Raw genomic sequence first — 13,054 nt, forward strand, 5'->3', positions numbered from 1 at the left:
CCTGCCCCACCGCTCCCACCGCCGCCCTCCCCGCAGCCCTGCCCTACTCACGTCAGCCTCCAGAAACGGCAGCCGAAGCGGACGCGGGTCGAGGAGCGGGGCCGCCATGCTCCCCATGCCCCGCGGCAGCTGGCGTCGGTCACACGCGGCAGCCACACGACGACCCGACATCTTCTTTTTACCTATCGTGTCCCGCTTGTCAAACACCAACACACCGGGACCGCCCTCGCGCTGGTTGTTAAGGACGCAGAGCCAAGTTGCCTTCAATCACACTTCTTCAGAGGCCGCACGCGCCGCACCGAGCGGCGGAGGTCCCGGCACGGCAGTGAGCGGGGCCACGCGACAGCGCAGCGCCCCGCGCTCCTTCGCGGTTCACGAGCGGCACCGAGCGCTCAGCCCCGTCCCAGGGCGCTGCGTACCGCCGACAACTGCGAGCCGGCAGCACCGTTACACGACGTCGAGCTCCGGCCGGGCGTCCCCTCGTGCCGAGGCGCTCGTTCTCAAGAGCCGAAGGCACGTGGAGCAGCGCCGCACGGTGCCGCCGGTGCGAGGTGGAGGCCTGCTGCAGCCCTCCCGCTGCTCCTCAGCGCTGCCACCCGTCGCACCTCGCCTCACCGGCAGGACGCGATGGTCCCGAGTCCCCGCTCGAGCTCGGCTTCACGCGAGGTGCCGGCACCGCCTCTCCCTCGGTCCCGGGCTGCGGGTGGGCGTGCGGGTAGCTGAGAGGGACGAGGTCGGAGCCCAGCGAGATGCGGGACTAACCTGAAGCCCTTCCCCCCGACGCCGGCGGCGCGCCGCGAGGCCTCGGCGACTGCAAAGAAGGAACGGTAGTTGTAGCGTTGCCACAGGTGGGTGGTCTGGACGTACGCGATTTGCGTAACGAAAGACCCGGCCGAGCAGAGACTTGCGGAGAAAAGTGTGTAAGCGGGGCTCGATCCACGCAGTTGGAGTACGGAAGAAGCCAGCGGCGGAGAGACGGTACGTAAAATACGCATGTAGCGCAAACACCGCCCTCGGGGCGGGCGGGTCGGGCCGACGCGGGTACGCAGCAGGCTGCCGTTGCGCATGCGCCCCGCAAGCTCACGGCGACGAGTCTCGGCCTCGCGACGAGCGGAACTTTAGGAGAGCCAATCGACGGGCTCGTCGGCTAAAAAGCAGCCAATCGGCGGGCGCGGACGCCGGGAGAGGGGCCAATGGCGAGGGGGCAGTGGTTTAAAGGGTATTTAAGGGAGGGAGGTTTGAATTCAAACAGTTGGAGCGGCCGGAGGCCGAGGTGAGCGTGGTGTGGGGTCGTGTGGTGTTGGGGGCGGCGTGGCGGGGCCTTACTGCATTGGGAGCGGCCCGGCCGGCGGGATGTGCGGGAGGTTATGGGGCTGTGGCGGATGGCGTTGGGGGCAGAGGGAGCGCAGAGCCGGGGAGCGGTGCTGTCTGCGCGGCTCACCCCGTCCTTTGCCCGCTCCGTAGGCGAAACCGCACCTTGCCTTTCTCAGGCACTATGGACAAGAAGATAAAAGAAAACTGTCCTGGAAACCCTTCTCGCCCTGCTAAGGTAAGGGGCTTATAGAGTTGATGGGTGTATTTCTCGTGGCTGTACGAAGTCTGTGAGTCTCAAGGCGTGATGATGGTGACTGATTTTGGTAGATGACAGAAAGGGGGAAGAAGCTCTGAGCAATGCGTTCTATGCACAGTGAGCATTTACCAGCATCGCCTTTCAGTCTCCCTGTTGCAGAGGACAATGTCCCAGTCTGAACTTCTTACTGCCGTTATTAGCATGCAGTTTTTTAATTGGGAAGTCTTCATAATGCAGTTTTTATCCATAATCCCTTATGTAGACAGCAAATACATGCAAGCAACTGGCTGTGACTTCCAAAGGAAGTGCTGCCTTCATGTTGTTGTTCACATGTCTAAGATTGCATATCTTTGTGTACAGAAGCAGGGACATTCTCATTCTTGTAATTTAAATATAAACAAGTCCTGGTCAGGTTTTAGAGTAGCAGAAGCAAAGCTTAACTTATAAATAAGTTTTCAATGCATTGAATCAAAAAGCTAGAATGTAAGTGTTCTTAGAGGAGTCAAGGCATCACTAACAGATCATGAGCGTTTGAATTTAATTCTAGGCAAAGTATTCTAGGAAAACTAAGAATTGCTTAAATATAAGCTTAAACTACTTCCTTCCTCAACTGAAAGAAAAGGATTAAAAGCAGATAAAGGAACCTTACTAAAGTTGCTTTGGTCTGATGAACTCCTGTTGCAGTGCAAGGCATCTTAAAATGCACAGCATTCAAGGGAGCAGTGACTCAAAGCATTGCATGTGAATACAATTCCTGTAGTAAAGGCCTGTCTGAACTTTCCACTGATATCTAGACTTTGGTGGATCCATGACTAGTTACGAATAAGCATGTTGTTAACAAGACAGCGGTTTTCTACAGGTCAATTGAATTCTTAAAATGTAAGATTAGAGTAATTCTGAGATCTCCTTAATACTCTGTGGTTTTTTTCTCCTCCCTATCTTTTTCCACAACCTAAACTTAACTCTACTGTACAGGGACATAAAGGTTATAGTGTGCTATTCTATTACTAATGTACAATTGTTGTTTTTTGAAGGTAGCAAATCCTGTTGTAGATGGCCCAAAGCGTGTCCCTGTGCCTCAGAATTCTGCCCAGAGCCGGCCACTGAACAGTGGAGTTCAACCACAGCGTGTTCTGTGTCCTTCAAATTTTGCCCAGCGAGTTCCTGTACAATCACAAAAATCTTCTTCACTGTCAAACCAAAAACTGTCTAACAGTCAGACAACACAGCAGCCCCGACTGAAACTCCCAGTCCAGCCAACTGCTGGGCCTCAGGTTCCAAGCAAGAACAATGAAAAATCTCAACAAGCTCCTGTAGCTGGTAATTCTGAAGATGATATCTTTATGTGTTGGGACACTTGGGATACTTCAAACAAGAGTGCAGTACAGAAAACGTAAAGCTCATGCTATGTTGGACAGTCCTGTAGAGAAATAGCTGGTTGCATCCAGAAACAGAAAAGCAGCAAGTACTTCATCTTAGGTGTTACTGTACTGTCCTTGTTGCTAGGATTAGGAATTTAGAGCCAAAAAAAAGTTTCTTCAATCTTGGAAATTTACAGATGCACATTAATCAACTTTGAATAAATGGATTTGGTATTCCTGCAGCACATTTTTCTTCCAGTGTTTATGGTAATCTGATACTGTATGAGCAGGAATGAGGAGGTGGGGGGGAAGCTTTCTTAATGTTTTCATTGATTTCAAAAAAACATTTGAAGTTAGACTTTGATAAAGTAGCTCCAACTGCTATGCTGCTTTGCCAGTAGTAAGCTACACTTACAAGTTTTAAATATCATGGATGGTAGACTGTAAATTGCCGTAGATATTACCCAGACTTGTTCTTCATGTGAATGTGTTGTCTTCACTGGTCTGTTTTATAAAGTTGTTCTACTTGTTTGTGTACAGCAAAGAGTTCTGAAGCAGACAGCACCTCTAAACAGAAAAATGAAGAGGCTACTAAAAAGAAAGAAACTAAAAAGTAAGTTGTGTGCCTAAAAAACGTATAGCTAAGTTAGTTATTCTTTCAATGTCTAGCACTTCATGCTGAGACTAAGTTGCAGCCAAGCTGCTGTCTACTTGAGCCTCTTGATTGCTAAGAACAGTGGCCTTCTCACTTCATACAGACGGTTTTTATTAATGAAACTCTGGGAAGGGTTACTTTGCTTTGGTAACAATAAACAAGAAACAATAAATTACTGTAATCTGAAGAAAAGCTTTTGGCTCAACAAGGAGCAACTTTTCCTGTGAGAGAATTCTGATAATCACTGCTGTAATCACATGATGTTCACTTGGAAAAATGTGTTCTTCATGTGTGCAGGAGGCTTGAGTCAAGTTTCACTGGTAGTATGGCTGCTTTGAAACAGTTCTGACAGTGTAGAATATATCCGTATCAAGTATATTGAAATGTACTTAGTTTGTTATACAGTTTTGGTTTTGCTGTAATAAGTAGCTGTAGCTCGATGCATATGCTTTAGAAGCAAGAAAGAAGCTTTCAAAATTGCCTTTAGAGAAGTCTCAATGCACATTTTGTCCTCTTGGTGGTGTGCCATTAAAGACTAAAATCTAGCTGAGATCACTGATTATGTTGCTGACACACCCAAGCATTACCTTTGTAACATTCTATCTCCTTTTGCAGAAGACAGTGGTCTCTTGATGATTTTGAAATTGGTCGACCTCTGGGGAAAGGAAAATTTGGAAATGTGTACTTGGCACGTGAAAAGCAGAGCAAATTTATTCTTGCACTGAAGGTGCTGTTTAAAGCACAGCTTGAGGATGCTGGTGTAGAACATCAACTACGAAGAGAAGTTGAAATACAGTCTCATCTCAGGTAATGTGAACAGTTTACCTTTGCTTAGTTTGTGCTCAATTTAAAAAACAAAGTAAGCTCACTAGAAGAAAAGCAATTCTGTAATATGTGACAACTTGAAACTGCTTCTTGCCATTCTGCCCCTGCCCCACCACCCCATGGACCAAAAGGAAAAAAATCCAAACAAAAGCTGAACACCTGGACAGTTCTTACAAGTGGATGACTGCAATTTCTCAGTCTAGGCTTGTTCCTGGTATTCTGTTTTCTCTTTTAAAACAAACAAACAAAAAAAAACAAAACCAACTTGCTGAATGGAATTAGTTGTTTCACAGAAAATATTTGAAGTATTTAAGCTTAAGCTCAGAGAACTATAGAGATTTGTGTGTTGAATGGCGATCTATTTTTCTGTGTTGTAGAAAGCTATGTATGAGAAAATAAAATGAACTGAATTCTTGGCTGGGTTTTTGCTACTAGCAAGTCTGATGCTTCCATGATAAATACCCTCTGTCTGCTCTGAAGCTCTCATAGACACTGACATAGCAGTTGGAACTGTGCTATCTTGTGTGGCATTACTGTTAAATTACAGGTCCTATATGTATAATTAAAATTAGTTGTACACATACCTTGTTCAGGAAGGCATTTCAATTTTCTTGTAGGCATCCCAACATCCTCAGACTATACGGCTACTTCCATGACGTTACAAGAGTCTACCTTATTCTAGAGTATGCACCTCGTGGAGAAGTCTTCAAGGAACTACAGAAGCTTACCAAATTCGATGAACAAAGAACTGCAACTGTAGGTTGTTTTAATTGCTTGCTGCTGTGTAGCATACCTGAAGTAGAAAGCTAGCTCATCAAGAAAAAGTCATTTTCAGTTGCATGAAACGAACTCCTTAGATGCTAGTTTGCTTATGCACTTGTAACCTATTCAGGAATATGCTGGGAGGTCAAACTACTGCAGTGTTAATTAATAATGTTCAGCGTTGCCCAGCACTGCAATTTGTGTGGCCACTTCAAGCAACACCTGTTGCTTGAGAGTATAAGGAATAATTCTTCTATTCCAAACTGCTAATTATGCCTAGGGAATACTATATTGTGTTAGTAAAGCTTGAGTGTCAGTGTCTTCATACCCGACAGTTCTGTTTTTTTTCCAATTGCAGTACATTACAGAGCTAGCAGATGCCCTATCATACTGTCATTCAAAGAATGTGATTCACCGGGACATCAAGCCAGAAAACCTGCTGCTTGGCTCAAATGGAGAATTAAAAATTGCAGACTTTGGGTGGTCTGTACATGCTCCATCCTCTAGGTAAGAATGCAATATATACCTTACACAGTGAAATTATTCTGTAATGAAAATTTCAGCTTTCTTGTCAAGCTTACAGTTATGGAATGGAGGTAAATGTCAACTTGCTGAAATACTGGGAGGGAACGTTTAATAATGGGATCACTGCTGTCAATGTCTTAATAGTTGTTTGATGCAGCATAGAGAGAATGTTATCCTGCTTCTCCATTTGTGTATTTCAAAACTTGCTGACCCTGAAACAAGATGTTAGCACACTGTTTTAGGGTTCTGGTGGTCCCTGAGATGACGATCAGAACTTCTGTCCAAATAGCTGACACTAGCACTATAACTGGAATACTTCCTTAGTCTGAACTGTACCTGACAAAGAAAGTCACACTGACTTGTGTGTGAGCCAGTGGGAGAGAGGAAAAGGAAGGATAAGACTGCCTGTAGTAACTAGAATACTTTAAAGCAAAACTAGAAAAGTGACTGATGAAATTCCAGTGGTACTGAGTTTACCTGGGGCAGATTACACTGCGATACAGATAAGAGCACTTGAATGGAGATGCTAATACTAGCAGTTAAAACATATCTTAGCTGCCATAAAAAGTAAATGATGCACTGTGCTCTGTGCTTTTCTTCAGGAGATCAACTCTCTGTGGGACGCTTGACTACTTGCCTCCTGAAATGATTGAGGGAAGAACACATGATGAAAAGGTGGATATTTGGAGCTTGGGGGTTCTGTGCTATGAATTCCTTGTAGGAAAGCCACCTTTTGAAGCAGAAACATATCAAGAAACCTACAGAGCTATTTCCAGGGTATGTTCCATAACTTCAACTAGGTGAACTTCTTGTCTTGAAGGTTAATAAAGCTATCCTGAAGTCACTCCAGTAGAATTACAATGAAGAGTAAGATAGCTTTCCTGGCTGCTTGGTTCTGTCCTGTTTCTACCTGCATCTGAACACCTACCTTTTCATACAGCAGCTATTCTTCACCATCTCCTTCACTACTTTCATGTTTCTGGTATATAAAATATTAATCATTCAAGGTATTAGGAAAAACTTAAATTATGCTTCTAGATTTCTAGTGTTCTGTAAACTTGAGAGGTTCCATCAAAGTGGTTTTATAGTGGGAGCACAGAAAAGCACACTAGCTGGACTTTAGCAAGCAGTGAGAACCTTCAGTTTTATTCAGGACTGTGATGAAATTACTTACTAGGTACAAGGTACACAGCCCACAAAGTTGACAGTTTTCTTTGCTCTCTGTACCTTGGGGGCAGAACTCTATTGCTCTCCAGTTTTGATTAGCGCCAAAGAATATTGCATCATCTTTTGTCTTGTTTTCTTTTCTTAGGTGGAATTCAAGTATCCATTATTTGTAACAGAAGGTGCAAGGGATTTAATTTCAAAGCTTCTGAAACATAACCCATTCCATCGGCTGCCCTTGAAGGATGTACTTGTTCATCCCTGGATTACAGCAAATTCTACAAAGCTGCCCAACGATAGAAAATGATGTTGCTGCCCCATCCAGAATACAGTCTTAACAAGGGTAATCTCAATGGACTAACAAGGAGATTTGTACTGTGACTACTGTAATACAATAAGGAGGAGCAGGTCTTGGAATCCAGTGGCAATTAAGAACACAAAGTCTTTGGGTTGGTTATCATCTTGAACTGATCTTGAATTGCAATGTAAATCTATTTGACTTTTAGCTGGGTGTTGTGGAATACTTAACGTACTTGAAAAATAACTACATGTGGGCCAGCTCTATTGATGTAAGTATTCAAGGTCTATTCAAGGCCTTTATGATATGGTCTGTCATAATTATAGCTCATTGTTCAATAACAAGAGACAGTGGTGGTTCTATCTTCCTGAACAGTGCAATATCCCAGAGATACCTGCCTATGAACTCACTGGGCTGCTGAAGGGTATCATACCTGTGGTGTAATCTGAAACTGAGGTGAATGCATTTGTGTCCTAAAATGAATGATGTGTGCATTTTGTTCCTAGTTTTTGTCTTAAATGTGAGCACTCAAGTTTCTAAATAAAGATTGCTTATATATTGTAGAGCATGGTAAGGTTCCTTACAATACATGATATTATGTGTGCTGGTCACCTCCACCCACCTGTCATTACTGTCAGACTACTAGAGTACATCTTGACTGCTCATCTATGGTCACAGACTAAGTTCACTACCTCTGTCCAAAAGTAAGTTGATATAAAATAAGTTTTTCTCTAGGTGCTGGTGTTGTGTAAGTAGATGTAGCTATTACTCTTCAGGTAAGTACCAAAAGTGTTAATAAATACCTTACAAGAGTTTCACAGTCACTTAAAAACTAAATCTGCTTCTTCCTTCCCAGTTAAAGCGTAATAGTCATAAGCAAGGCTTGAAAGTACTTCAGAGAAAAAGACCTGGAAAGTCATTATCAAGCAGGAGATGGATATACATATGTATATATACATCTGTGTCTATACATACACACACACAATCACAAACAAGGAACAAAAACCAAAGCATGCTTACCAATGCATGTTTCCAATTCTCTGGTGTTTATACTCTAGGCTCTGAATTTTTTTTCCCCCCATTTACAAAATACCAGAAGCAGAATGAATAGATCAGGAGCTAGGCTCCATAGCTACAACCATAGACATAAATGGCAAAGTATTAAGATGCTTTGTTCCAGTATCATTGTTTTAATCACAAGGTTTTCTGCATTTTTGAAAAGTAGGATAGTGTTTTTTTTGTTTTTTTTTTTAAATTTAATTAAAAATCATTAAAAACATGGAAAAACTTGCTTGTAATTTGTCACTAAGTACTTTCTCATTCCTCCAATTAGACAAGACAATCAGAGAAACAAAACATGCAAACCAAGTATTTTCCAGTAAACCACTTCAAGCAAATGCTACGAGAAAGCAATTTATTTTTTTCATTATCAGGAGCCATGGAAGGTCTCTTACTATTTTACAAACTATTTCAAAAAGATCTTTTACAAGCAAGGATTCTAGGATTCAAAATATATTCTCAAATCACTGTAAAATATTTAGCAAAAACTCATCTAAAAGTGCCAGTAGTTTATACAACCATCATTATCTTACAGGTCACAATTTAAATGAAGGGTTTTCCTATTACCACAACAAAATCTATGCTGCTTGTACCTCTTAACAACTTCCAGGTACATCTGCTTTAAATGAGTCTTGTTTTATAGAAACACTCTGGGAACAAGAAAGGAAAGGTTTGACTCCTTTTATCACCTTCAGGATAAGACCTACTTGCTAGAAATCACAGATCAAACAAAGCAAGGCTGTCGTTATTTGATTACTATGGAATCCTTTTTGTTACCCTTGGATAACAGGACAATGACCTGAACAGCCAGAAAATATGTAGAAAAGAACATGTTTCTTGGAAAGTGAAGCAAAAAGAGCCAAAGTAAGACTTTAATTGTCAAAGAGGCAGACAGCAGAAATTATCTCTATCCAGCCCCAGACTGTAGTAGATCAGAAAACAACAGAGGTGGTGGCTGCGTGTTGTTACTGCACAGTATCCCTTTGCTGTGTAGACACTGCAGGTTTTTAGCTCTTGGATAGCCAGCAATAAGCTACTATAGCTACTATCCCAGTACCAAATATAATATTCACACTGATTAACTAAGGATGCAGCTTAACGTTATGTCTAAGCAGTGTTAATAACTTGCTCAGGACAAAGACATGCCTCGTTCTTCCCTCTTTACTTTACTTGAGCAGTATTTCTTTTCAAAAAGACAACTCAGAAAAAAAAATAAAATACTTTGATGGTCAGAGTAGTTTTCTGCCATTTTAGTTCAGATTCTATACAAATAAATCTGTCAGAGCCACCATGGCATAAGTGATAAGCACAAACACAGAGGTAGATGATGTCAAAAGAACAGATGAAGGGAGAACGGGTCCAAAAGACTCTGATGTGGCTTCAGTCATCTCACAGAAGCACAGTCCTAAGTCTGAAACCCAGGTTTAGCACAGAATGTTAAGCTGAACACCTGGATTTGAAATCCAGTTTTTAAGTTAATGGAAAAGTGGTTATATGCAAATACAACTTAATAGGAATACTGCCCAAATAAGGAAGTGAATTACACCTTGAGTTGGTATGCTCAACAGCGTACTAGACAAGCACAAGAATTGCATTTGAGAAGTTCTGACTGGACTTCAGCTGAGGATCAGAGATTCATCCACTGGAGCAGAAAGCCCCCATGTTAACAGCTAACTTAAAAAACAAAAACAAAACCCCAAAACAGACCAACAAAATGTCCCCAGTAACAAAGCCAGGTCTCGACACCACAGTTACTTTGCCTCTCACTTTATCTTTGGAATACATTCACATAGGAGGTAATTCTGGTTATAATGATTTCACGAGACTCAGTATGAGTCTGTAGCATTTAAAACTGAAAGGAAAAGAAAAAAGACCTTAGAAAGGTCCGAAAAGCATAGTTTCACACAACAAAATCTTGAGATATGGAAGCACCACAAAGGAGCCATAATTTCAGAGAGGTGCATTGCCTCTCCTAGCTAAAACAATTATAACTGTGCAATAATTAAGCATACAGGTACTCTCAGTGAAGTTAGTTTGGCATGTGTGTTGGACTGCAGGAGTGGGATTGTAACATATGCCTTCTGCAACAAAAGAGACACTCACGTTGCACCTTAGATCCCAGTACCCTACTTACCAACAGAACATTTACATGGTCCATGGAAGAAACAGTATTCTGCTACTAGGAAAGGGATCTTACTCTATTTCCCAACTGTGCTGTAATAAACTGCAACTGCATTTTGGCATGAGAAGCATTAATGATCCACAAATCTAGACAATAAAGACCCAGAATTGTACGTCTGGTTTTCGTGAGAGACTGCACAGTGTCAAGCATTTGTATGAGCACTTGAAGTGGAAACCAGACTCTGTTTCAAGAGCTTTTTACAAAGGGAAAGATGAGGACAACACTTCTCACTGCCACATCTACCTGAAAGAATAAGCCAGAGAAATGCAAGAGAAGGTCAGCATTAGCATGAATTCAAAGCAGTATCTGAAGAGCGACATGAACATCAAACATTTAAAAAATAATAATAATAAACAATAAGAAATTGTCATGGCTTTGGAGCAGGAGGTTTGAAGAAACCAATCTTCCGGCAGTATCGGACAACAAATGGCACAGAAACCACAGTGATGCTGATTCGTACCGGGGCAAACAGCTTGTGAATGGCGTATGCCAACACAAACGTGCTTGTGCCAGCAGCCATTTTAGATTGCAATGATGATTCACTGAAACCAAGTTTGAAGAGAACTGGAGTCATATCCACGCCGCTGGGGAAAAAGAAAACAAGACTTCTCAGGTTATTTTAAAATGGCACACTAAAGAATACGAAGTGCTGTTTACTCAGGGAATTTAATGTGGTATGACTTCCAACTCTGGAATTTCTACTAAGTTTTGATAAATAATAAATGAATTCTTCCAGGACTAACAGCCCAGTTTACTTCTGTAACAATAGCACATACGTTATTTTCAGATACAAATTTTGGTTTTAATTGCCAAGATCCCTATCAAGTCAAATACCTTCTTAGCTTATTGGTCACACAACTGCAGCACAGAGAATGCTCAGCCCCATGCACCACCTTCGTGGAGGAATCATCAGTTCCTCATCACAAAACAAAACGTCTAAAGCTGCTGCACTTCCCCCTGAAATCATATACACAATATCCTGCACCTCTTCTGTAAGGTTAAAACAGAAAATACTGGATAGTCTAATCCTCTCTATTTTTGGCTGATGCCTTCTGCAGTTTAAACTGTCTTCAGCTCCCAGAAAAACAGATTTATCTCTAAGCTCCAGCACTTTCATACAGTTCTATCTCTACATGCCACACTACTGTTTGAGAACAAAAGATACCTCTGCAGAAAAGCAAATTCTTTCATCTAGTTTGGTCAGTCACTTTGGTGCAGTCTCTGCTCTGTTTTCATCAGCCCACCACTTCTACCTTCACTCATACCTGACTGGAGATTAGACCAACTTACAGATCCACTTATACACAAAAAGCAGAGGATTCCTGCATATAAATCAAACAAGCTTAGAGCATGCCTCTTTAGAAACAAGCACAATGGTCAGATATTTCCCTTGTCCGAACCATTACAGTCTACAGACGCTGTACAAACCACACCTTGACACAGCCACGTAGAAGATTCCTAGAGATATTAATGAAATTCCAACATGGAACGAAACTCCTACAGCACCATACTGTTTGAAAACTTGTTTCAGCTGCTGAGATTTGTTGAGTTTCTTGTTCTCACCACTGAGATCCGTGGCTGCCTTTTCAGGGGATCCCGTATCCTAAAAAAAAAAAAAAAAAGAAACACAAAAGTATTAATTAGCATTAAGTACCATATAATATTCTAATCAGCCAAACTGATCTGAAAGAACAAAACAACTGGCATGTGTAGTGCTGCTTGGAAAGCTTTGGGAAAGAGCAACACTTCTGCTTTTTTTACATTGGGATTGCTGATGCCCGTAGCAGAGCTCATACAAGCTCTCATTTTCCAACTATTCACATTAAACAGATGTACTGATCTTGGTGCATGTTCTTACAGAACCCAAGTTTCATCATAAAAAAGGAGTTGTTATGGTCCCAGCATTCCATCTGATACAAAAGAGTGCCAAAGCTCACCCACATAGTTTTGGGGAGATGAGGTCGAGGTGCCAAAGAGATTTCTGTCCATATCCGCTGCTTTTGGCTCATCCCTGCACGTGGCAGGGTTGTCACCAGGGTACAAACACACAGCGCAGTCCTACAGTGCTCATAGTGAGACAAACCCACTTCAATCAGCGATTTTAATCACACCCTCCCCTCACCCAAAGCAAACAAATTATGTTTGCTTTCCCCCCACTGTAATTTGCATTACTTTTTATCTCATCTTGAGAAAAACCACACAGATCCATAAGCACGTATTAAGGGACTATGGAGCATAACCTTATTTATTCTAACATAAGGAATAACATTATTATTCTTTTGTTAGGCTTTGGCTCATGAACCAAAGCAATGTTTGAATAGAAACTGAAAGTTGAAAAATGTCCAGCAGGGAAAAAAACAGAAACACCTCCAAGCCCTTCACTGCTTAAACCAGATTTAATGCTAAAAAGCGAGGAAGCAATTTTCATTTTTTTATATATATATTAAAGCAAGCTCATTAAGCAAAAGCAAGCATTCGCAATTAGACAGCCCAATTATTTCCAGCCCTGATAGAGCAGTATTTCTGAAGTCGTTCCCACTCTTCAGTTTCATTACAGGAAAGGACGTGAGGAACAGCGCTGTTGTACCGCAACCCGGCGCTCCGCGCTCACGTGCCGGCGATTCCCGGCTGCCGCGGAAGCCCGAAGCTCAGC

The 13,054-nt window shown here is 42.3% G+C and overlaps 2 protein-coding genes across 2 annotated transcripts in view; one reads left to right on the forward strand and one right to left on the reverse strand.

The window, feature by feature from the left end:
- The first annotated feature begins 1,178 nt into the window (after positions 1-1,178).
- Positions 1,179-7,723, forward strand: AURKA (aurora kinase A). The gene is made up of 9 exons (XM_010722541.2): positions 1,179-1,273; positions 1,465-1,549; positions 2,605-2,890; positions 3,472-3,544; positions 4,202-4,393; positions 5,029-5,167; positions 5,532-5,680; positions 6,301-6,475; positions 7,011-7,723. The coding sequence occupies exons 1-9, from the start codon at positions 1,194-1,196 to the stop codon at positions 7,167-7,169; spliced, it is 1,338 nt and encodes a 445-aa protein (XP_010720843.2). The 5' UTR covers positions 1,179-1,193; the 3' UTR covers positions 7,170-7,723.
- Positions 7,724-8,560: 837 nt separating this feature from the next.
- The window catches only part of FAM210B (family with sequence similarity 210 member B), a 15,889-nt gene continuing 11,395 nt past the window's right edge, over positions 8,561-13,054 (reverse strand). Inside the window, exons 4-6 of the mRNA XM_031556610.1 lie at positions 12,989-13,048; positions 11,835-12,004; positions 8,561-10,985 (exon numbers count right to left, since the gene is read on the reverse strand). Of these exons, the coding sequence (XP_031412470.1) occupies positions 10,769-10,985; positions 11,835-12,004; positions 12,989-13,048 (447 nt within the window). The 3' untranslated portion in view covers positions 8,561-10,768. The remainder of the gene's footprint in view (positions 10,986-11,834; positions 12,005-12,988; positions 13,049-13,054) is intronic.

Source organism: Meleagris gallopavo, chromosome 22 (genome assembly GCF_000146605.3).
Source record: "Meleagris gallopavo isolate NT-WF06-2002-E0010 breed Aviagen turkey brand Nicholas breeding stock chromosome 22, Turkey_5.1, whole genome shotgun sequence".
In the NCBI taxonomy this organism is placed as follows: Eukaryota; Metazoa; Chordata; class Aves; order Galliformes; family Phasianidae; genus Meleagris; species Meleagris gallopavo.